General features: G+C 41.4%; 1 protein-coding gene across 2 annotated transcripts in view; it reads right to left on the minus strand.

The window, feature by feature from the left end:
- RNF6 (ring finger protein 6) overlaps positions 1-25403 on the minus strand; it is a 71255-nt gene that overhangs the window by 22808 nt on the left and 23044 nt on the right. The window contains exon 6 of one of the 2 annotated variants that reach the window (XM_063619240.1): positions 8411-8464. The exons of the other annotated variant lie outside the window; for it this stretch is intronic. Within the exon in view, the coding sequence (XP_063475310.1) occupies positions 8426-8464 (39 nt within the window). The 3' untranslated portion in view covers positions 8411-8425. Of the gene's footprint in view, positions 1-8410; positions 8465-25403 lie in introns of those variants that run through there. 2 annotated transcript variants of the gene reach the window in all.

Here is a 25403-nt window from a genome sequence, read left to right on the forward strand (position 1 = left end):
CAATAATTAGCCAGGAGTGGTGGTGCACACCTGTAATCCCAGCTACTTGGGAGGCTGAGAGAGGAGAATCATTTGAACTTGGGAGGCTGAGGTTTCAGTGAGCTGAAATTGTGCCACTGCACTCCAGCCTGGGTGACAGGGTAAGTCCCTGTTTCAAAAAAAAAAAAAAAAAAGCGTACTGGAGATTTGATTATTCCACCCTCCTTCATCTTTAGTTCTCCAAGGTCAAAAGGCTGCTGTTGTAATTCTCTGAACAGACATTTCCAGGAGTCAAAATCCTTTTTAAATACTTACTGAAAATTCATTATTCAAATGATGCTATACAAGGTAACTAGAAATTAGAAAGTATATCTACCAATTACTGGTTATAACGACTAGCATTAATTAAGTTGGTACTATACACTAGACACTATGTTGAATGCCTTGCATATACAGTATTTTATTCAATCCTCATAGCAACCTCATGACATAGATTCTATTGTCATGTGCATTTTAGAGATTAGAGATCAAGACCAGGGAAGTTACAGGAGAGGCCCAAGATGACACTGCTGATGAATGGTAAAGCCAGGAATCACACCCAGGAAATTTAACTCAAAACTCTGCCTTTTACCACAATTTATATGTTGTCCCCAATTCATTGAAAAATAGAAAATTGCAATCCAGTAAAACATATTAAGAACAAAAAGTGGCTAGAAAAGAATAATTAAATGTCTTTCTTTTTCTAGGTACTACACAAGTGTGGAAGTTTTAAAAAATGTAATTTACACCTATAAAGATGTGATTGTAATTTAAAAGGGAAATTAAACAAAGCTATTGTGCTGACTGTCCATTGGTAACCTGACTTTGCTCCCATCTCTTTCTGTTGTCCAGCAGGGACCCGCTGGGGTGGTGTGCATTTCTCCTGATCTCTCATCAGCCTGATTCCAAGTCAGGTTCTGCCTTTCAGAGGAATGTTCAGTAAAAAAGTAGAAGCTTTATTATTGTTCTTCTGGCAATGGTGAGCAGACTGTTGAGTTTGGCAGATGTAAAACTCTGTAGCAGCCTCTGAAATTTCTAGCAGTCTTGGGATGCTTGCTGTGGGTCATCTGCCCCAGTGAGGTAGGGCAAGGGGGCTCCTGCCAGCAGGTTCCTGACTCTGAAAGCTCATTGAGACCTGAGAGCTGAAAATAACCTTTGCTCTCTTCCCCTCCAGGCCTTCCACTCTTTCATAAGTACATAATAACCTATATTAGATCTGTTCTGCTTGAACCTAACACTGTATTATCAGCTACCCCATGAGGCAATATTATTACCCATGATACAATATTGTCAATTACCCATGATGCAGTATTACCCATGATGCAGCATTATCAATATTTTGAACAAAGTATGATTTAAATTCCCCCCTGGCTCCATGTATGTCCATTAAAGCTATACTCTGTGGCTGACTTTGGCATATTAATTTGCACAAGTTCTCCCTAGAGCCTTCTTTAAAGCTCCTATCATATTGTCCAGTCCCTAAAGGAGCCCTCACCTGCCCAAGTTCTTCATTGAGGTTGAATGTTCTGGCCGTGGCATAGACATTATTGATTTTATAATGCATATCTTCATCCTGCAAGAAATGAAAAAGTCTTTCATGCTGCCACTGAGCTCTCTATGTGACTGACATTTAGAAAGACTTCACAAATGGAGAATGTAGAATACTTGGATTAAAGATAGAGTGTATCTTTAGTTTCTCACATATTAGGAGAATCAAATCAGGAGAGGCAGTGCCATGTAGAAATAAATTTTGATGTGTTGGTGATCTGAAGTTGGAAAACTTGGCTTGCAAAGCCCTGGCGCTGCCTCAGACAAGCTGTGGCCCTTAAGAAAGTTAATTAACATCTCTGTGCCTCAGCTACTACATCTATAAAATGGAAGTAACAATACAGATCTCACAGCACTCTTGGGAAAGAGAATGCATTTGAAAGCACTTGCTTCATGTTGTGGCTATTAAAATAATATTCCTCTTCAAATATTGGCAAGCCAATGATATATCGAGAGGATATTTTTAATATGTGACATTTAGCAATAATTTAATTTTTTTTTAATTTTTTTTGAGACTGAGCCTCGCTGTGTTGCCCAGGTTGGAGTGCAGTGGTGCCATCTTGAACCTCTGCCTCTCAGGTTCAAGTGATCCTTGTGCCTCAGCCTCCCAAGTAGCTGGGATTACAGGAGTGCGCCACCACACCTGAATAATTTTTGTACTTTTACTAGAGACCAGGTTTCACCGTGTTGCCCAAGCTGGTCTCCAACTCCTGGGCTCAAGCGATCCACCTACTTCAGCCACCCAAAGTGCTGGGATTACAGCTATGAACCACCACGCCTGGCCCAAAAATAATTTTTAAATATAACTAAATTTTGCAACCCCATGTTCACACTAGAAAATTAGTTCAGTCCCAACTTATTAAGTATTTATGACAGTCAATATCCAGTTGTCCCCTAAGAAATCTTTTCTTGAATGTGAAGTAATTCGGGAATGATTATGTGTCTGTCATTCTTGCCAAGATTTGTAAGTCTACTGGACTCTCCTCCCCTTCTTTATGGACTGTTTGCAATTTTAATGGATTAACTATCTCTCTACACTTACCGCCAAACCACTCTCTCTTACATCTTTCTTATCAGTTAAAACAAATATATTAAAAATGGTGTCCTCAAGATGAACACAAAGAGGACAAGCAGAGCTGAGCCATGTTGATAGCAATGCTTGGCTTAGACTAGCTCCATCATGAGGATGGTTACACTGACTCTTAAAAGGAACACAAAAGCTATGCCTTAAGAGATAATTTTTTTAATTTTCTGATTTTAATACTCAGTTTATAAACTGGGCCTGAATGTATTTCACAATTTCCATAGTGACTGGCATAGGGATGAGATTCTGGTACAAAATGATAGATCAGGCATGGTGGCTCACGCCTGTAATCCCAGCACTTTAGGAGGTCGAGATGGGTGGATCACCTGAGGTCAGGAGATTGAGACCAGCCTGGCCAACATGGTGAAACCCCGTCTCTACTAAAAATACAAAAATTAGCCGGGCATGGTAGCAGGCACCTGTAATCCCAGCTACTTGGAAGGCTGAGGCAGGAGAATCGCTTGAACCCAGGAGGCGGAGGTTGCAGCCAGCCAAGATCACGCCACTGCACTCCAGCCTGGGTGACAGACTGAGATTCTGTCTAAAAAAAAAAAGATGATGAACACCAATATGTCAAACAAAATGACATGCGAGCTGGAACCTCTGGAAAAACATCAGAGACACCACCTCACAGCTTCAGGCAATGCCTTTATTCATCTTTGTTTGCACTATTGCATTTTAAAATTTTGGAATTTTCTCTATGAAAATTATGATTAAAAGTGGACACAAATATGAAATATTTTAAAATGTATATTAGTTCCACACCAGCCACGTAATAGGGAGTATGGGAAGCTTTGAGATTCAAGATCAAAGAAGATACCAACTTTGCCCTCGGGGAGCTTAGCGTGAAGCTTGGGAAAGTTCAGCTGGGTCAGGAAATACAGTATGATGAATTCCAGAGTGGCAGCACAGGGATGACACCACAAAGTAGGGGGCCTAGAGGGGATCTCAGGAAAGGAGATGAACCAAGTTGAAAGAAGAAGTTTGTTGCATGCAGATGAGGGGAAGTGAATGAGGAGGGCATTCTAATTCTAGCTGGAAATAACAGTAGGTGTGAAGTCAAAGAGACCTGAAGCAGCATTGGGGAAATGAAACATGTATGTGTATGTATACATATAATGATTTTTTCTTTTTTTTTTGAGACAGCGTCTTGCTCTGTCACCCAGGCTGGAGTGCAGTGGTGCAATCTCAGCTCAATGCAACCTCCGCCTCTGGGGTTCAAGCGATTCTCCTGCTTCAGCCTCCTGAGTAGCTAGGACTACAGGTACCCACCACCACGCCTGGCTAATTTTTTGTATTTTCAGTAGAGACAGGGTTTCGCCATGTTGGCCAGGCTGGTCTTGAACTCCTGACCTCAGGTGATCCACCGGCCTTGGCCTCCCAGAGCGCTGGAATTACAGGCATGAGCCACCACGCCTGGCCTAAAACACAGTATATTTCTTGAAGCTCTGAGGATTCTAACTCTTTGGGATGACAAAACAAATACAAAGCAAATACAAAGTGGTATGGTCCTGAGCTGGCCATAGTTCTGCAAGAGCATGCACCCAGTTCCTCGGTCACACGGGCCGCAGCGTTCCTTGACAAGTCTCTCACCACTCCATGCCTCCTTCTGCCCCTCTACACAGCAGTCACACTGAGCTGCACTTGCCAAATGGCCTTTAGACATGGTCAATATTCTTGGCCTAGAGCTCTGCTATGAGGCTCCCCTTCATTCTTCCCTCCCTACTCCTTTTAATTTCCATCTGTTCTCATCCTTAAGGTTTCAGTTTGTGTGTTACTTCCTGATGGAAGCCTCAGTGTTAGGTTGGAAGGGGCTCCAATGTGGACACGTGGCATCCTATACTTTCCCGTCTTCATTTACTGTCAGTATGCTATTACTTTGCCTGTCTTCCTCCATACATTATAAATACCTCGGGGACAGGAAACATCCTGTTTCTCACTGTACCCCAAGGTCTCAGCATAACGTCTTGCATTATGTGCTAACTGGAAGGAACAGCGAAAGCCAAATGCGTTTTAGAAAATGGAAAAATGGGTAGATTTGCTGTCAATTTACTTTTCATTAATAATAAACATTCAGGAAATTCCTAGTCCAAAACAATATTTAGTTGAGATTATCTTCAGCTGAAAAAACAAACAACACAACAAAAAAACAACAACACACACAAAAACAAGATGTCCTGAGGGGTGATCAAAAGAAAGACAGCAACAGAGAGAAATAGTACATGTGAGTGAGTGAGAAGTTGCGCAGAACTTTTTTTTTTTTGAGATGGAGTCTCGCTCTGTGGCCCAGGCTGGAGTGCAGTGGCATAATCTCCACTCACTGCAAGCTCTGCCTCCCGGGTTCACACCATTCTCCTGCCTCAGCCTCCCAAGTAAGTGGGACTACAGGTGCCCGCCACCAAGCCCAGCTAATTTTTTGTGTTTTTAGTAGAGACGGGGTTTCACCTAAATACAAAAATAAGGCTTTAGATAATGGTGGGCCATCTGATTGGGATCAAACTTCCTGTTGAAACGCCTTAAAATGCTGGATTTTACCCAAAAAAAAGCTTTGAAGAGTCAAGATACTAGCTATTATCAAGCCAAAATTTAATCAAAATCAAAATCCAGATTTAATAGGTGAAGAATTCAAAAGCACTTTGCTACCAAAGAATTTCCCCCGACTTGTCAACGGTCCTGTAGTCCAAGATCGGTGTAAATGTTCAAATCCTTGGGTGAAGGAATTTTCCTGCCATCATTTCTATGTTTTTTGCAGCTATTTCTCTTTAAGCACTTCACTAACTATCCATGTGTGAGGGTGGAGGAACAAAAGATGGGTAACAGTTAGCTAAGTAGCTGCTGCTGAAAATAAATAAAGCCCAAATCATCTTAGTGTGATCTTCAAAATTATCTCGTGAAGTCGGCTGACCTCTTGCTCCCAGAGGGAAAGTTGCTGGTAACCAAATGTTCCCAGTTGAAAGGTCTAAACCTAAGCTAATATCCCAGCTCACAGACTAAGTACCTCCCTAGACACTTCTTGGTAAAGTTATTAGATTTTTAAAATAATAAAAAATTGTATGATTCTTAATCACAAACCAACTGAATTCACTTACAAAGGTTGGAGAAAGGGAATATTGGAGCCACACTTGTAAGTAGTAAATTGTATATTCACATGCAAAAGAATACAGTTTGATCCTTACCTTACATCATCTACAAAAAATAACTCATAACAAATCAAAGACCTAAACATAAGAGTAAAGACTATCAAAGTACTGGAAGACATAGGGGAAAATCTTCATGACATTGGGTTTGGCAATGATTTCTTGCACATGACACCAAAAGCACGGGCAACAAAAGAGAAAATAGATACACTGGCCTTCATCAAAGTTAAAAACGTCAGTGCATCAAGGATTCTATCAAGAAAATGGAAAGACAACAGAATGGGAGAAAATATTTGCAAATTATGTATCTGATAAGAGCTTAATTTCTATAATATATTAAAATCTCCTACAGCTAAACAAACAATCCAATTCAAAAGTGGGGAAACGACTTGAATAGACATTTCTCAAAAACATATATACAAATAAATGGTCAATGAGCACATGAAAATATCCTCAACATCAGTAGTCATTAGGGAGGTGCAAATCAAAACCACAGTAAAATAACACTTCACACCTATTAAGGTGGCAATTATAAAAATAATAATAAGAGAAAATAGCAAGTGTTGGTTAGGATATGGAGAAATTGAAGGCATTGTGCATTGGTAGGAGTGTAAAACAGTGCAGCTTCTGTGTAAAAAACAGTATAGTCATTCCTCAAAAAGTTAGACATAGAATTATCATGTTATCCGTCAATATATGCATTTCAGCTGTGCTTGTAACAGTGAAGAAGTGGGAAAACCTAAATATTCATCAATAGAGAAACAGTTAAATAAAACCCACATAAATCATATAGTGAAATATTGTAGAGACATTAAAGGAGTGACTATCAATAAGTAGATGGAAAGACAGATCAATACATCTCAAAAACCCAAGAGTAATGTGAAAATGATAGATATATGTACTCTATTGAGTCATTTTTGTAAACGTTTAAAAAACCCTACAATTTCATATTTTGCTTATGGATATATAGATATAAATAAAATTTCAGGCCTGAAAAACAGATGAAAATCATGCACAACACATTCATATAACCCAGGGAACCACATGTCACTCTGGTCAGAAAGCAGTTGATATAAAAGTCTCTGATCCAATTGTACACAGCCTGTGACTGGTTTAGCCATGAGTTAAGTAGCAGGATAAAGTTGCAGAATCTATGGACCTTGCCATACCATTGCTGATGTTTAAAGTCTATCTCTGACTTTATGTCTGTATTCTAGACAACCTACATTTAAGGTGTCTTTCCCCGATTAGAATCATTGATGGCTATTGGGACGTCCATCAGATTGGCAATAGGCCACACATGGACTATTGGCATTTGGGAGGAAATGCTCCAAATATCCGGGTTGCAGATCCTGCAAAGCTTCCAATCACCACCTGCTGCCACTGCCGTACCAATATTCACCAATGTGTTGTCAGTCCAGGGCCCACTGGGTATTCTAAAGGAACAAGAAGGGGAGAGGCTAGTTTCCCCAACCCTTGCCTGCTTCCTGCACTTCCTGTAGTTGGAGATGTTCCTGTCTATCACTTGGGGTGCTGGCTGTCCAGGTATTGTAACCCAGTCTGTTTGTCCAGTCATGAGGCTACTACCTCTGCAGCTCCTGCTGCCCTGCTTCTTAACCTAGACCTTCCTACATCAGCCTTCCAGTCTAGGAAGGGGGGTCACATCCTGCACTTGACAAGGCACCGGACTAGATCCAGATACTCCCTGGTTCCATTCCCCACCCCTGTGCACCCAGGAAAAGCAGCACCAGGGAAAGCATGGCTTCCAGATTAGAGTCAGGGGGCTCTGCCTGGGGTACTATAATGGCCTGAACTGCAGAGCACCCCTAGGATGTGCACTGTAAAGGGAAAAAGGAAAAAGAATGGTTGGGAACACCAAGATTGGTATGCCATAGGCAGGCACAGGCCAATCAGGTGTCTGCCTTGTCCTTTAAGAATCTAGTCACTCAATTGCCATTCTCCTGACCAAATGCCTAGGCTGTTGGCAACAGCCCATGAAACCATGAAAATGTAGCAAGATGTGATGTCAGGGGTGACCTGCACAGCCATAACCACTGCACATAGTGTAACCCATTGGGTGGAAATGTCCATGTCCAGTCTCAGTCAAAAGATGGTCAACCCACAGAAGGAGGGGAGAAGGTCAAGACCAAGGGGATTCCTCTTGGCATCAAGCAGTGGTTAGAGTGATGCTGGGGGTTAGAGTGATGCTGGGGGTTAGAGTGATGCTGGGGGTTAGAGTGATGCTGGGGGTTAGAGTGATGCTGGGGGTTAGAGTTATGCAGATAAAATGCTCCAATGCTTTTCTATGCAACCATCTTCAGTTTTTGTGCTCCAGTGGAATGCTACAGGTTCTTAATTATACTCTGGAGCACTCTCAGAGCTATTTTCATTGGTAGATAAATTGCTGTTTTTGCAGGACAAGAGCTGGTGCCTCCTCATCCACCATCTTGCTGAAGTCATTTCTCTTCAATTCTCAATCACATCTTTTGAGTTGTTTTTACTTCTTGACCCAGGATCTAATCAAGGATCAAACAGCTAGCCTTCTTTAATATGGAACAAATAGTTCCTCCATATTTTTAAAAAATCTTCATGACATTGACATTTTTTAAGGCTTGTTTTATAAAACTCTTCTGATCATTTAATTGAAAACACGTATCTCCAGAAGTTTTCGAAAATGCTTTAAGCAGGTGTGGAGAGAAGACACACAAAATACTTTAATTATTAACAAATTATCACACTTAAAATAAAACATTATTACATAAAGCAAATAGCATGGATTGAAATGTGGTGTTTCATGATCATTTTCATGTTTATTTTTATTCTTTTTCTAGACATCTTTGAAGAGTTCAGACCTGTTGATTTAAAGAATGTCCCTTATTTAGGTTTGTCTCTTTGCTTCCTCAAATTAAATTTTGATTAAACATTTTTTGCAAAAATGCTACCTAGGACAGAATGCCCTCCTCGATGAATCACATCAGGGACATAAAATATAAAATATCAGTGTGTCCTTTTATTGATGATAAATTGATCATCTAATTAAAATAGTGTTTTCCAAATTTCTTCATTGTAAATGGTACTTTTTTCCATTTGTAATTAATAAATAATCTGTGGCTGGGCCCAGCACTTTGGGGGACAGAGGTGGGCCAATCGCTTCAGCCCAGGAGTTCAAGACTAGCCTGGGCGACAGAGAGAAACCACGTCTCTACAAAAAATTAGCTGGGCATGGTGGCACACACCTGTAGTCCCAGCTACTCAGGAGGCTAAGGCGGGAGGATTGCTTGAGCCTGGGAGGTCAAGGCCACAGTGAGCCATGATCATGCCACCGCAGGCCAGTTTGGGTAATAGAGTGAGACCCTGTCTCAAGAAAAAAAAAAAATCTGTTATTTTCAGAAACTCTGATTACCATACACAACTTAGTATCCCACAGAACCTATTAACAGATTTGAAAAAAGAATTTCTTTGGTGACTTTGAGTAGCCAAATGGCTGGGAACATTGAGTTAGCATGTGGGCTTTGAGGTAAGAATTCTGGGAGATTTGTACCCTTTGGATACTGTGGTTGGATTTTATGCTGCTGCATAATTTTCTTTCCTGACATTTGTTTTTGAGCCAAGTATAGCCTCTCCCCTAGTTTAGCCTCTGCTGAAAGGCACTTTAAAATGTGTTTGAACACTGAACTATTCAAGTCAAAAAGACATGCTGTTCTATAGAAATCTGTTATATGCTTTTGCTCTAAAAGTCTTTAAGGCTTAAATATCAGCAAAACTACAATAGTATCAGTTTGTCTTCAAATGGGAAAAACTTGTAAAACTTGACACATGAGAACAGATTCACTAATTGTTTTCCCTTTATAGAGTGTTGACCATGACATTACAGAGAAATACAATAAATTGTGAAGGAAGCCTCACCATTTAGAAGCGCCAATGGGAGGAGCTCGAAATCAATGAGACATGTAAAGCAATTCTACTTTTTCTTCCTTCCTTCCTTTCCCCACTCTGCCTAGACACTTTGGGCATCTGTGTATATTTGCTGGTAGGTGTTTTATTTGTGAGATAGGATGGGGGATCAGGACTCTTATTCACTTATGATCATTTGCATCCCTGCGTATATACATAGTAGACCGTGAGCAACTTGAAGGTAGGAGCAGCTTAAACAGATTCTGAAACATATTACTTTTTGCAGAAGTGGAACTGAGAAGGTAAAATGAAATGTTAGTCATGCAGTAAAAAATAGTTTTGAACTAATACAAAATAGCAACTGAATTATTTATCTATACAATTCACAGCTTAGCAAACAATTTCATGGTTGACTGCATTCTGTGCTATACTTTTCACTCATATTCTCACAGTATAGATTACTTTGCTGGAAAATTCATAAAAAATCTACAATATATTCCTCAGATTATTTATATATATATTTTCTATATATAAATATATTTTTATAATTATTTATATATTATATATTATATAATGTTTATATGTAATATATAATTTTTATAATTATTTATATATATACACACTGATGGAGCTGCCCTCCACCAGCAGATAAATTATATATATATATATATATATATATATATGTATATTTTTTTTTTTTTTTTTTTTGAGACAGAGTCTCGCTCTGTCACCCAGGACAGAGTTCAGTGACGCCATCACGGCTCACTGCAAGCTCCATCTCCCAGGTTCACGCCATTCTCCTGCCTCAGCCTCCCGAGTAGCTGGAACTACAGGCGCCCGCCACCACGCCAGGCTAATGTTTTGTATTTTTAGCAGAGACGAGGTTTCACCTTGTTAGCCCGGATGGGCTCGCTCTCCTGACCTCGTGATCCGCCCATCTCGGCCTCCCAAAGTGCTGGGATTACGGGCGTAAGCCACTGCACCCGGCCTCCTCAAATTATATTTTAATCAGTCTCCCTCAGTTTAGCCTCTGCATAAAGGCACTTTAAAAGTTTTCAAACACTGAACTCTTAAGTGAAAAAGACATGTTGTTTTATAAAAATCTGTTTTATGCTTATTGCTCTAAAAGTCTCTAAGGCTTAAAAATCAGCAGGGCATATTCTGCTATCAAAACTACAAGAGTATAATTTAGTTGTCTTCAAAGTAAAAAGATTTGTAAGACTTGACATATGAGAACAGATTATTTAATTGTTTCCCCTTTATTGAGTATTGGCCATGATGTTACAGAGACGAACATTCAGTTTTGAGTCACTTCTACTCGCAGATGTTTCAACGTTTCCTGGTCCATAATGACTGCACAATGCGAGTATCTCTGCCTTTTAAAGCTATTCTGGCTTAAAACAATGCCTCACCTTACATTTTCTATGAGTGAAAATAACGTAGACTGAATGCTAAGCGTACACACTGTGTAGGCCACAAAGTGGACTCCTGCAGAAGGCAGGCGATCCAAAGCAAATGTCCTTAGCTGCCCTCCACCAGTAGAGGGCAGCCCTCTCCCTACAAACTGTCTACCTAGTGGGCTACAAAGTGCGCTGCAGGAAATTATTTTAGAACTTGTAGGTATTGTTATCATTTTATTGATTGATTGATTCATTGACTGATTGAGACAGGATTTCACTCTGCCACCCAAGCTGTAGTGAAGTGGCACAAACACGGTTCATTGCAGCCTCAACTTCCCAGGCTCAAGCCATTCTCCCACCTCAGCCTCCCAAGCAGCTGGAACAACAGGCACACACCACCATGCTCGGCTAATTTTTTAAAATTATTTTTTGTAGAGATGGGATCTCACTATGCTGCCCACGCTGGTCTCGAACTAATGAGCTCAAGCTATCTGACCGCCTTGGCCTCCAAAAGTGCTGGAGTTACAGGCATGAGCCATCATCCCCGACCAAGGTATTATTTTTATTTTAGCTTTTTAAAATTTCTATTTGGTGTGCTCTTTGTAATCATACATAAATATATATATGAGCATGCATTACATTTTTATAACTTATAAATAAATATATATACATATACATTTGAAGTGCATTTTTTTAAAAAAGTTGTTACTTGGCCGGGCATGGTGGCTGACGCCTGTAATCCCAGCACTTTGGGAGGCCAAGGTGGGAGGATCACGAGGTCAAGAGATCGAGACCATCTTGGCCAACATGGTGAAACCCCGTCTCTACTAAAAATACAAAAAATTAGCCGGGTGTGGTGGCAGGCGCCTGTAATCACAGCTACTTGGGAGGCTGAGGCAGGAGAATCGCTTGAACCCGGGAGGCGGAGGTTGCAGTGAGCCAAGATCGCGCCATTGCACTCCAGCCGGGGCAAAAAGAGTAAAACTCCGTCTCAAAAAAAAGTTGTTACTTAAAGCAATGCATTGTCAACAAAAGTGTAGAGGCCATGATTCTAAACTTGTGTTCTCTACGCCTAACTACGAACCTTGTGCCTTTCCAAAACCAAAGGTCACACTTCTGGAAAGTTCCTTCCTCCCTCACATTCAATATCTATTTAGAGAACACACACTATGTCCTAGCTTCTGCTAGGTTCTGAAAATACAGTAAGAGGCAAAAGAGCCATAGCCCCTCCCACCCCGTGCCCTTTTGAAACTTGCAGTCTATATAAACATAGATATTAAACAAACACAAAATGCACGTTTTAACCCTAAAATGCGATAGGGAAGCCAGTCAGACGATTTACTCGGAAGTAAGAATTCAGGTCATTCACCAAGGCGCCCATGTCAAAGCGTCATTACCCGCCTCGCGGCCCTAAAACGTGTCAGCGTCATGATAATACACAATGCAGAGGAAGAGTTCAAAAACAGATATTAAAAAGAGAAGTGAAAGCAAGCGATCAAAACATTTCTGGAAATCTGACACATCCGGAGTGCTGTGTGGAGACGCCAGGGCGCGTGGAGCTTTGAGCAGTTAAAAACCCAGACCGGGAGGCCAGTGAGTGTGTAAGACCGTGTTTCTCTGCAAGGGTGTCCCGCGGCCGGAACGCGCCCGTTGGGCCGCAGAGCAAGAGCGGGACGCGCCAGGGGGCGTCTGCGTGGCACGTGGGCCCCGCAGCCAGGCGCGCCACCGACGGGCAGTCAGCGGAGACGCTTCGGAGCAGGTCTGTTAGGGCGCGCGCACACACATGCACGTGCACGGGCGCACGTACACGCGCACACCGCCAGCGCGGACCCTGACGGGGCCGAGCCTCGGGATTGGGCCTCCTCGGCCGCCGTCGTCTTCTCAGCTGTCAAGGGGCCCGCAGCGGCGCTATACTTTCGGCCGCAGGTAGCGCGTTCGTTTGCTATGCTGACCGTCGATCCCGGGGGCGCTAGAGCGCCGGCTCCGGGTAGGGCAGGGAAGCCTCAGGGGCCTTTCTTTCTTCTTTTTTTTTTTTTCTTTTTTTGAGACGGAGTCTCTGTCTGTCGCCCAGGCTGGAGCGCAGTGGCGCTCTCGGCTCACTGCAAGCTCCGCCTCCCGGGTTCACGCCATCCTCCTGCCTCAGCCTCCCGAGTAGCTGGGACCACAGGCGCCCGCCACCACGCCCGGATAATTTTGTGTATTTTTAGTAGCGACGGGGTTTCACCGTGTTAGCCAGGATGGTCTCGATCTCCTGACTTCGTGATCCGCCCGCTTTGGCCTCCCAAAGTGCTGAGATTACAGGCGTGAGCCACCGCGCCCGGCCAGCGTCAGGGACCTTTCTAGAGCCTTGCCTAGCCTGAGGTCGGGGGCTGGGGCTGTCCCCGCCCCCGCGTCCTGTTTCTGCCATCAGTGGGGCCACAGGCCTGAAGACGGCTTATACTGCCACCTTGGGCGCCTCTGTTCCTGGCTGCGACGTGGGGCGTCCTAGCCTTCGGACTGGAAACCTGATAGGAGACGAATAGAAAGTGGGAAAGCCCTGGAAAATTAAGCCGGCACAAGAAGGGGGAAACGTTTGGAGGTCAGACAAGGCTGATGGCCTTGGGGATTGCGGAGCAGGAGGCTTATAGGGATGTCCAGTGTGAGAATGTCAGCCCATGAGCTCTGGTGTGCAAGAAAAATGCCTCTTTTCTGGATTTCAGGTGAATTTCTGACTCCTCCAGGCTACATACGACCACCCTTCCCTGGCCCCATCTGGTGAACTGGTTAAAAAAGAAAAATTACCCTAGTTCTTCCTGCGGTCCCCTCCCCAGGGATTAGGCCAAGTTCTGGAAGCTTATTCGGTGACTTGGCGGGTGTGTTAATGGTTAAGTAACTTACCCAAGGTTTTATTGCCAATCAGTGGCAAAGTCAGGATTCAAACGCAGCTCTCTTGGACTCCAGAGGCTGGAGTTTATTAAATGTTTAGCCCCAGTTCTATTTGATTTGGGGTTTTTTTTTAAGACAGTCTCGATCTGTTGCCCAGGATGGAGTGCAGTGGTGCAATCATAGCTCACTGCAGCCTTGAACTCGGGCTCAAGCAGTCCTCCTGCCTCAGCCTCCCAACTAGCTGGGACTACAGGCGTGTGCTACCACACCTGGTTCCTAGCTCTGTTTGAGACCACAGTGGCCTGAAGTGTAAAGCACACTGGACACTAGGTGTCAAAAAATAGAACTAGAAGTCAGCAAGTGATCTAAAACAAGATTCTGTAGGAGCCTCGGCATCAGTTTCATCATCTGGATGAAATGGGCTTGAACCTATGTTAATATCCAAGGTCCTTTCAGCCCTAATAGTCTAGGAATTCTAGAGAGTGTAACTGCTCATTTGCAGGCTGCCATCCAGACCATCACAACTGTCTTGTGGCTCCTGGAGTCTTTCAGATTGATGCAGTGGCTCCAAGGCGAAGTGACCTCAATTGCTGATGCAAAACTAGATTCTATAAGCGTAAACTGGTGGTTCACAAGGACAGGTGAGAAGTGCTGATGGTGGCAAGGGAGGCAATTATAACAATATCCCTCCCCTTCTACCCCATCCTCCACCCCACTTGTGACAGACATAGACAAGGACTTAATTGTGGCACAGAGGAAGGGCAACTGACTCTTGAGACCAGTGAATCTGTGGTCAAAACGCTACTGATCACTGTTTCAGAGAGAGCCCTCCCAAACAGCTGGCTGAATAACTACTGGAATTATCAAGAGTCTGGCTGAATTTACATTTTACTTTCCAAAACAAATATAACCAAAAATTCCAGTCACTGCGTAAGCCAGAAGCAGGTGACACACAGAAGTGCAGACTGAGGGGAGTTTAGGTGAAAGCTGCAGCTATTCTCTCCCTTTTAGTGGGGGCCTTAGTTGGACAAGTCAGAAGAGAATTCTTTTTTTTTTTTTTTTTTTTTGAGATGGAGTCTCGCTCTGTTGCCAGGCTGGAGTGGCGTGATCTCAGCTCACTGCAACCTCCGCCTCCTCGGTTCAAGCAATTATCCTGCTTCAGCCTCCCAAGTAGCTGGGACTACAGGCATGTGCCACCATGGCTGGTTAATTTTTGTATTTTTAGTAGAGATGAGGTTTCAACATGTTGGCCAGGATGGTCTCAATCTCTTGACCTCGTGATCTGCCCACCTTGGCCTCCCAAAGTGCTGGAATTACAAGCATGAGCCACTGCGCCTGGCCCAGAACAGATTTCTGAAGAGGTTGTATGCAAACTGATTATTGTAGACTCAAAGGCTTACACTCCTATGAAGTAAGAAGGAGCTTTCTTAAATGTAAGATAGAATCAAAATATTCCTAGTAGCCAGGCATGGTGGCTCATGCCTGTAATCCCAGCACTTTGGGAGGCTGAGGCAGGTGGATCACCTGAGGTCAGGAGTTCGAGACCAGCCTGGCCAACATAGTGAAACTATGTCTCTACTAAAATACAAAAATTAGCTGGGTGTGGTGGCGGGCACCTGTAGTCCCAGCTACTGGGGAGGCTAAGGCAGGAGAATCACTTGAACCCGGGAGGTGGAGGTTGCAGTGAGCCGAGGTCATGCCACTGCACTGCAGCCTGGGTGACAGAGCCAGACTCCATCTCAAAAAAAAAAAAAAAAAAAAAAAAAAAAAAGCTTCCTATTGTAACAGATCGTTGGATGAAAATATGCCAGCTTGCCTCAATTACTCTAAATCAAATAAAAGGCTTAGTGTGAGTTGGAATAAACCTATCAATGGCTACATTTTTTGTTTATGTATATCTGTTCATGCGAAATTTCATATTTCATGCCAAGTAGGAAATGGAAAACTCCTAAAACTTTCAGAAGGGAAACTATTCTCATTTAAAGGCAGTTTGCCCCAATCTTAAGGAAACTCTGCCTGTTTTTGCTTCAGGCTTCCTTTTACAGAATCCAGAGGGGTAGAAAGTTATTTAGCTTCATTCTCAGCACATTGGGTGATGAAACTTCAAACTGAGTTTGAGACAGGTAGCATTCAACCACTCTCATTTTTAAGCTCCTTGGAGATAGAGATTTCACACTCTGCTTAATAAACCACTTCCATGTTTGTTTATTTATTTACACTGTCTGCTCAATTTTGCTGTGACCACTTCTGTGTTTAATAACCCTTACTGTTGGAATTGTTTTCCTGACCCTAATCCAATCACTCCTCTGACAGTTTAGCATTTTGGATTCTTAGATCTGGAAAATATGGAAAATAGCCCTAAAGATCACTGTATTCATTTTCCACAAATTTGATGGATTAAAACACACAGATTAATTTTCTTACAGTTCTGTGCATTAGAAATCCAACACAGGTCTCACGGGGCTAAAATCAAGGTGTTGGCAGGACTGTGATCTTTAATGGAGGGTGCAGAGGTAAATCTTTTCATTGCCCTTTCTACCCTTTAGAAACCGATCAAATGTGGTTTGTGGCCCTCTTCCTCCATCTTCAAAGCCAGCAGTGTTACATCTCTGACCATTCTTCACATTTTCCTCTGACTCAACTCAGCAGGGAAAGGTTCTCTGAGGACATGTGAATAGATTGGGCCCGCCCTGATAATCCAGGATCATCTCCCTATTTTAAGGTTTTTAATTTAATCACATCTACAACATCTTTTTCCATATAAGGCAACATATTTATAGATTCTAGGCATTAGGATGTAAACATCTTCAGAGGGTGAGGTGGGGGCGTTGTTTTTCTACCTATCATAGTTATCTCTTCCAACTCACTTCTCAAAGCTGGAATCCCTCCTATGTGACTTCTGACAGATGCTTACCTAACTCAGTACTTCCACTGATGTGGAGGTTGCTAATTCATGAAGCTGCCAAGGAGAATGTTGGCCAACCCTAAATGTGAAAAAATTCTTCTGTTCAGTTACAACAATTCACATACATGGGTTCTTACCTTAAGCACAGGAGAAAACCTCACCTTGTATCCCCATAACACATCCACCACATGAAGTTTTTAAAATATTTCAAGACAGCAAATGTTCTATTCATCAGTTGAACATTTGAACACCTATGATATGTGGGTGCTATTCTAGGCTCCAGCAATAAAATGATTAATCAGCCAGACAAGGTTTACTACTGTTAATGTGACCTAATTCATCATTGTTTGCCACCTCTCTTCCTCAAAGGATGCAATGGCCAGTGGATTCATGGGTTCATCATCATCAATATCAACATTGTGATCTTTTGGTAATTTAGCATGAAACAAAAATCTATAAATCCAAAGATGCTGAGTCATATGAAATGTCAGAATAGAGTGATGATCCATAAATTAGTTCTGAGAATACAGAATCATCATCCAGCTCCAGTGTTCAGTAGGCCAAGTCTCATTAAAAGATGCCATAAAATGAGAACATTAAACACTAATAAATAGGTGATATTCCATGGAACAGCCTTTCCATTTAGAAAAAAAAAAGACATTTTAAGTTGGAGGGCAGGAGTGGTTTAATAGATTGTTCAATACACAATGTTGAGATAATTGGCCATCTGTTTAGAAGGAAAAAAATGGCTAAGCCACATTCTTATCTGCAACCATTCATAAAAGTTAATTCCAGATGGATTAAATATATCTAAATGCATTCATTCATTCAACAAATAGTTATTAAGTCACTATCCTGCTCAAGTTGCTGTGGACAGAAAAATCACCCAAAAATCTCCTTTCTTGTGGAGCCTACATTCTAGTGCAGAGTGCCAGTCAATTAATAAATAAGCAGTTAGGTTATTTATTTGATATGGTTTGGCTCTATGTCCCCAAATCTCATCTCAAATTGTAATCCCCACATGTCAAGGGAGGGGACCTGGTGGGAGGTGATTGGATCATGGGGGCAGTTTCCCTCATGCTGTTTTCATGATAGTGAATGAGTTCTCACAAGATCTGATGGTTTAAAAGTGCTTGGCAGTTCTCACTCTCTTTCTCCTGCTGCCTTGTGAAGAAGGTGCTTGCTTCTCTGTAGAACTCAGTCAATTAAATCTTTTTATAAATCACTCAGTCTCAGGTAGTTATTTATAGAAGTGTAAAAATGGACTAATACAGTTGGTGATATGTGTTATGGAGGAATAAAAGCAGGGAAGAGAAGTAGGGAACAAGAGTTTGCAATTTCATACAGATTATTTAGGGAAAGCATTGCTATAAAGATGACATTTGAGTAAAGACTTAAATGAGGTGAAGAAGTTGGTCATGCAGTAATGGAGGGAGGATTTTCTAGGCAGAGGTAATGTGTAATAAAGGGCCCTAGAATGGGAGCATGTTTTTTGAGAAATATCTAGCCTAAATGGCTGAAGTTAAGTGAGCAGAGGAACAATCGTAGGAAACAAGATCAGAGAGATAGCCAGGGAAGAGATCATGTAGAAGCTTGATAGTCATTTTAAGAATTTTGGCTTTTTCAAGTAAGATAGGAAGTTGCATTATATGATTTACATTTTAATGGAATCGATCTTATTTTTGTATTGAAAATGGGCAAAGGCAGAAGCAGGGAGACCAGTTAGGAGGCCACCGCAATAATCCAGTGGAAAGAGAACAATGGCTAGGAAGAGAGTGGTAGTAGTGATGGTGGTTAGAAGTAGTTGTTTCTGAATATATTGGAGGTAAAGCCAATAGAATTTGCTTATGGATTGGTTGTTTAGGCAAAAGAAAAAGAGGAGTCAAGGATGATGTGGCTGGAGACTCTGAGATGGCCCCCAATTATCCCTGCCATCTGGTATTCATGCCCTTGTGTAATAGTCTTCCCTTGAGGGTAGGCTGGACCCAGTGGCCTGCTTCTAATTAAAAGAATATTACAAAGGTGGTGGGATGTCACTTTCATGATTAGATTATACGATATTGTTACATCTGTCATACTAGCAGACTCTATTGCCTTCTTAGTTTGCATGCTTTGATGAAACAGGCTGCCATTTTGGAGAGGCCCATGTGGTAAGGAACTTAGGTTGGCTGCTGGCCAACAACCAGCTAGGAACAGAGGCCCTCAATCCAACAGCCCTCAAGGAGTTGAATCCTGCCAAAAACAGGTGAACTCTGAAGTAGATCTTTCTCAGTCGAGCCTTCAGATGAGACCCCAGCCTTGGGTGATATCTTGTTTTCAGCCTTATGAGAGACCTTGAAACAGAGAACCTAGCCAAGACATGCTCAGACTCCTGACCCACAGAAACTGTAATACAATAAACGTGGTATATTGTAAGCTGCTAAGTTTGCAGTAATTTGTTACACAGCAATAGATAACTAATGAAAAGACATCTTTTTGGCCTGAGTGACTGGTATGGATTTACCATTTACTGAAATGGGGAAAACTGGGTTAGGGGAACCAGTTTGAGCTGCGGCGAGATCAAGAGATCAGGCAGACATACTAAGTTTGGGTGCCTATTATACACCCAAGATAAGATACCTGTAAGCAGTTGGATATACAAGTTTTACATTTGGGGGAGATGTCTATGGATATAACTTTGGGAGGAATCAGCTTATAAAAGGTTTCTAAAGCCATGAAAGTTAATGAAATAATTAAGGCAGTTAATGTACAAGAACAGAGCCTGGAAAAATTCATCATTAAGAGGTTAAAAAAAATGAGGAGCCAGGGGATTGAGAAGAGGTCAGTAATACAGAAGGAAAGCCAGGAGACTGGTATCTTGGAAGCTACAGAAAGAGGATGAGGGAGTTATCAACTGAAATCATGATGGTAGGTCAATTAAGATGAGGACTGATAATTAGCCAAAGGATTTAGAAACCTGGTGGACATTGGTGACTTTGATAAGAAAAACTTAAGTAGACTGGTGGGGTCTAAAGCCTGACTGGAATGTGTTCTAGCAAGACCTGGGGGAGAGAGAAGTTGGAAATACAGAATGTAGACAACTCTTCCAAGGAGTTTTGCAGTGAAGGAAAGTGGAGAGAGGATATGGTAGTTGGAAGGGTAAGTGGAATCAAGAGAGAGTTTTTAAAATACCCTTGCATACAAGAATAAAAACTGTTGATGAAGGAGACAGTAGATATTTGTCAAAGCAGTTTTGCTGGATGGTTGAAGAATGGTTGATTGAACAAATAGAAGGGTTGATCTTAATTTGAAGCACAGACAATATGTGAGAAAAGAGCATGCATGGGCAGAGAAGCAGGTGAGTGGTAGATGTAGTAGCACAAGCTTGTAGATATTCTTGTGTAATTATTTCTATTTTCTTAGTGAAATAGAGAGTAGATTATTATCTAGAATAAGAATGGAACAGAAAGTAATGGAATTTTAAATAATAAGATATAAAATAGTTACCTAGGATGACAGGGCACAAATGCACTAAGGAAATACAATATTACTGCTGGGAAGCAATAAGATTCCACATGAGATTGGTAATAATGAATTTAAATGAGACTAGTCGATATAGATGAGAACAGTCAATATAGACAGATGGGTATTTTTCTCAAGCCATATTCAGGTGCTAGAGAGTGTGAGCATCAAATTAAATTTTACCAGTGGTTATGGTTTAGCCAAGTGAGTACAAAAAAGCAGGAGAGAGGCAAGAGAGTTGAGGGTTTAAGCAAGAGACTGGTAAGAAAGATTAACGAGGCCAGGCGCGGTGGCTCACGCTTGTAATCCCAGCACTTTGGGAGGCCGAGGCGGGCGGATCACGAGGTCAGGAGATCGAGACCACAGTGAAACCCCGTCTCTACTAAAAAATACAAAAAATTAGCCGGGCGCGGTGGCGGGCGCCTGTAGTCCCAGCTACTCGGAGAGGCTGAGGCAGGAGAATGGCGTGAACCCGGGAGGCGGAGCTTGCAGTGAGCCGAGATTGCGCCACTGCACTCCAGCCCGGGCGACAGAGCGAGACTCTGTCTCAAAAAAAAAACAAAAAAAAACAAAAAAACAAAAAAAACAAAAGATTAACGAATACAAGGATAATATCTAACTCAGGTCCACTGTAGCCATTCTATCCCATCAAAGGGGAGGAGAAGAAAAACTGAAGAACACTTGTGAAGTTTACAGTCCAGAGGCATAGGCTCACTAAAAGACTAATACCTAATAATAGGACAATGTAATGCTTCACCTCACCCTATACCTTATCACCACATCACTAAAGGCCTGTTTACAGCAGTTCCTTTTTACCCAGTTCATCATGTCCAGGTATCAAGAAAAAATTGCAAGGCATACTAAAATATTTGAAGATACAATGGCTGTATTAGTCAGGGTTCTCTAGAGGAACAGAACTAACAGAATATATATATGTATATATATATATATATATATATATATATATATATGAGTTTATTAACTCACATGATCACAAGGTCTCACAATAATAGGCCATCTGCAAGCTGAGGAGCAAGGAGAGCCAGTCCAAGTCCTGAAACTGAAGAACTTGGAGTCTGATATTCAAGGGCAGGAAGGGTCCAGCACTGGAGAAAGATGTAGGCTGGGAAGCTAGGCCAGTCTTGTCTTTTCACGTTTTTCTCCCTGCTTTATAGTCTGGCTGTGCTGGCAGTTGATTAGAAGGTGCCCACCCAGATTACGGGTGGGTCTGCCTTTCCCAGCCTGTGGACTCAAATGTTAATCTCCTTTGGTGATACCCTCACAGACGCACCTAGGATCAATATTTTGCATCCTTCAATCCAATCAAGATGACACTCAGTATTAACTATCACAATGGCCAAAAAACAGTAGTTGAAGACAGAGCTGGCTTAAACCCAGATATAGCAGAAATACTAGAAGAAATATCATCAGTCTGGGGACTTAAAACAACTATGATTAATGGATAAAGTAGACGGCGTGGAAGAACAGATGGGCAATGTAAGCAGGGATGGAAATCCTAAGAATCAAAATGAAATGCTAGAGATCAAAAATACTAACACAAATCAAGGCTGCCTTTGGTGGGCTTGTTAGTAGACTGGACACAGCTAAGGAAAGAATTCTGAGTGTTAGCGTATCTTAACAGAAACCAAAGCTGAAAAACAAAGAGGACAAAGATAAAAAAAAAAAACCAGAATATTCAAGGACTATGAGACAATTATGAAGGTGTAACACACATATAATAGGAATTCCAGAAGAAGAAAAAGAGAAAGGAAAGAAATATTTGAAACAATAAAGACTAGGATTATCCCCAAATTAATGTCAGATACCAAACCACAGCACCTGGAAGCTCAGAGAACACCAAGCAGGATAAATGCCAAACACAAACAAATTACACCTGGGCATATCATTTTCAAACTACAGAAAATCAAAGATAAATTAAAAATCCTGAAAGAAGTCAAAAGGCTAAGTAACTTGCCTAAGATAATACAATTAGTAAATGGCAGTTATAATTCAAAACAAGTGTATCTGTCTCCAGAGCTAGTGGTCCTAACCCCTATATCATCATGGGGTGATAAACAAGCCTCAACACCTCCCTTCTTACACACCCACACCCACACACACACACATACAATTTTACACAAGACTGCATATTTTGGTAACTTCTCTCAAGATGACCTTATTATTCATTTGACCCTGATTTTCAACCAGACATTATACATGATTTATTCTATCAGCATCGTAATGAGATAAACCCAAGGTCTAATGGAAAAATTTCAAACAGACTGACATACATATAGTAGGAGACCCAAAAGAAAAACAGAAATAGACCGAGGTGTAAAAAACACTTGAAGATAAAATGGCCAAAATTTTCTAAAATTTTATCAAAACTTACAGATCCCAAAAGTTTACTAAATCACAAACAAAATACATTCAAAGAAAACTATAGCTCGGGATATCACAGTCAAGCCGTAGAAAACTGAAGATAAAATCTCTTATAAACAACAAGAGAAAAAAGTTATCACAAACATACACTGCTTCTCATCAGAAACAATGGAGGCCAGAAGTCAAAAGCATAAAATCATTAAAATGCTGAAAGGGAAAAAACTGTCAACCCAGAATGCTATATCTAACCACAGCAAAAAATCTTTCAAAAATGAGGAAGAAATAAAACATTTTCAGGCGGGGTGTGGTGGCTCATGCCTGTAAACCCAGCACTTTAGGAGGCTGAGGTGGATGGATCATCTGAGGTTAGGAGTTTCTGACCAGCCTGGCCGACATGGTGAAACCCAGTCTCTACTAAAAATGCAAAAAATTAGCCAGTAATCCCAACTACTTGGGAGGCTGAAGCAGGAGAATCGCTTGAACCTGGGAGGCGGAGGTTGCCATGAGCAGAGACCACGCCACTGGCCTCTAGCCTGGGTGACAGAGTGAGACTCTGTCTCCAATCAATAAATAAATAAATAAGTAAAACACTTTCAGATAACAAAAAGCTGGGAGAATCTGCCACTAGTAGTTCTGCACTATGCTGTCCTTTAAGCTGAAGGGTAAGTATACCAGATAGAGATGCAAATCTGTAGAAAAGAAAGCAAGCCACCAGAAATGTTAAGTAGGTAGATAAATATACAAGGCTGCATCCCTCTTCCTGTAATTTCCTTAAATGAAAACTGATTGTGAAAACAAAAACTAGCATTATAAGGTGAGTCTATAATGTAGGTATAGAAATCAAAGATATGATAACACAAATGATGAATGGGAGAATGGAATTATATTGCATTGAAGTTTTTATATATATGAAGTGAGAGGTTTGAAATGGAAAGTTAAATATGGGAAGTGTAACTATTGGGAAGTGGGAAATGGGACAGGGGAAGAGTGATAAGTTAAGGATGCTGAGAACTGCAGAAACTCTCAGCATGAATGACTATATCCAAACCCCTGCACTAAGAGACTTGGCCAAACTTTAACATGACTTCTGGCTGGCAAAGGCCCCATGCTCCTGGGATGATCCAGCACCCTCTTGAGATCCTGCCTAGAAAAACTCAAGGCTGCCGAAGAATTTACCATCTGTTCCAGCCAACACCTGGGGAAAGGTCCCTGACCTCCCTTTCCTAGAGTATTTACCTCAAAAAGCTTACAACTACATATCTTTTCTCTGCCCATTTGGGATATACATGTATCTCCTACAACTCAGGAGTGTCTTTCCCAAGGACCTAAAAGCCATTCCTTTGAAATGTAATCATTAGAAAGGATAGGGCCTCTATCTCTCAGTCTCTGTGGGAAGGTAGAAGTCTAACTTTATAAATGGCAGTAAACAAACACAGATGGCCTAATCATATTTACATTGGCCAAACCTTGTACCCACTTTTTGAAATTTTGTCACTTTCCTGACACTGCTCAAGCCCTCTACTTGCTCTCCCTCCCTACTCCTTCTCGTGGGTCTTTTAAAACACCCAGTTACCTGTGTAGGAATCAGGATGGAACTCAGCTCTTTTCTCTACTGCAATAGTTACTGAATAAAATCTATTTTCACCTGTTTAATTAATGTCCAACTTTATCTCTGAAAATACGTTAGGCCAGGCGCGGTGGCTCACACCTGTAATCCCAGCACTTTGGGAGGCCGAGGTGGGCAGATCATAAGGTCAGGAGACTGAGACCATCCTGGCTAACACGGTGAAACCCCGTCTGTTCTCTGATCATATGGGAATTGAATTCAAAATCAATAACAATAAGGTATTCAGGAAGCCCCCATAACATCTTGGAAGTAAAACAAATCCTAAATAATTTGTAGGTGAAAGAAGAAATCATAAGATAATTAGAAAATGTTTTGAATTGGATAAAATTAAAAATATAAAATGTCAAAATTTGTGGATGTGTGTATATATACACACATACATATGTATATATGTGAGAGTATGTATGCATGTGTAGTATGAAAGTATATGTGTGTATGTGTATGTGTATATATATATATGAGAGTATATATATATGAGAGAGAAATATTCATTTTAAGGAATTGGCCCATATGATTGTGAAGCTTGGTATAGCCAAAACTTGAAGTGTAGGCCAGCAGGATAGAGACCCAGGAAAGAATTACAGCTGTAGTTCAAGGGCAGTCTGCTGGCAAAATTCATTCTTGCTCAGAAGAGGTCAGTGTTTGTTCTACCATCAACTTATTGGATGAAGCCTGCCCACGTTATGGAAAGAAATCTGCTTTACTCAAAAACCACTGATTGAAATGCTAATGTCATCCAAAAAACACCTTCCCAGACACATCCAGAATAATATCTGACCAAATAGCTGGGCACTATGGCCCAGCCAAGTTGTCACATAAAACTAATCATCACAGCATCTATGAAAACCCTAGAGCTTAACATACTTAATAGTGAAAGACTAAATATTTTCCACTAACAGCAGAAACAAGGCAATGATGTCCACTCTCACCACTTCTACTTAACACTGTAATGAAGGTCCTAGATAGTGTTAAAAAAAAAAAAAAGCATATATATTGAAAAGGAAAAAGCAAAAGTATCTTGATTTGCATATGACACTCAATA

The sequence above is a fragment of the Symphalangus syndactylus genome, chromosome 15 (genome assembly GCF_028878055.3).
Source record: "Symphalangus syndactylus isolate Jambi chromosome 15, NHGRI_mSymSyn1-v2.1_pri, whole genome shotgun sequence".
NCBI classification, from domain to species: Eukaryota; Metazoa; Chordata; class Mammalia; order Primates; family Hylobatidae; genus Symphalangus; species Symphalangus syndactylus.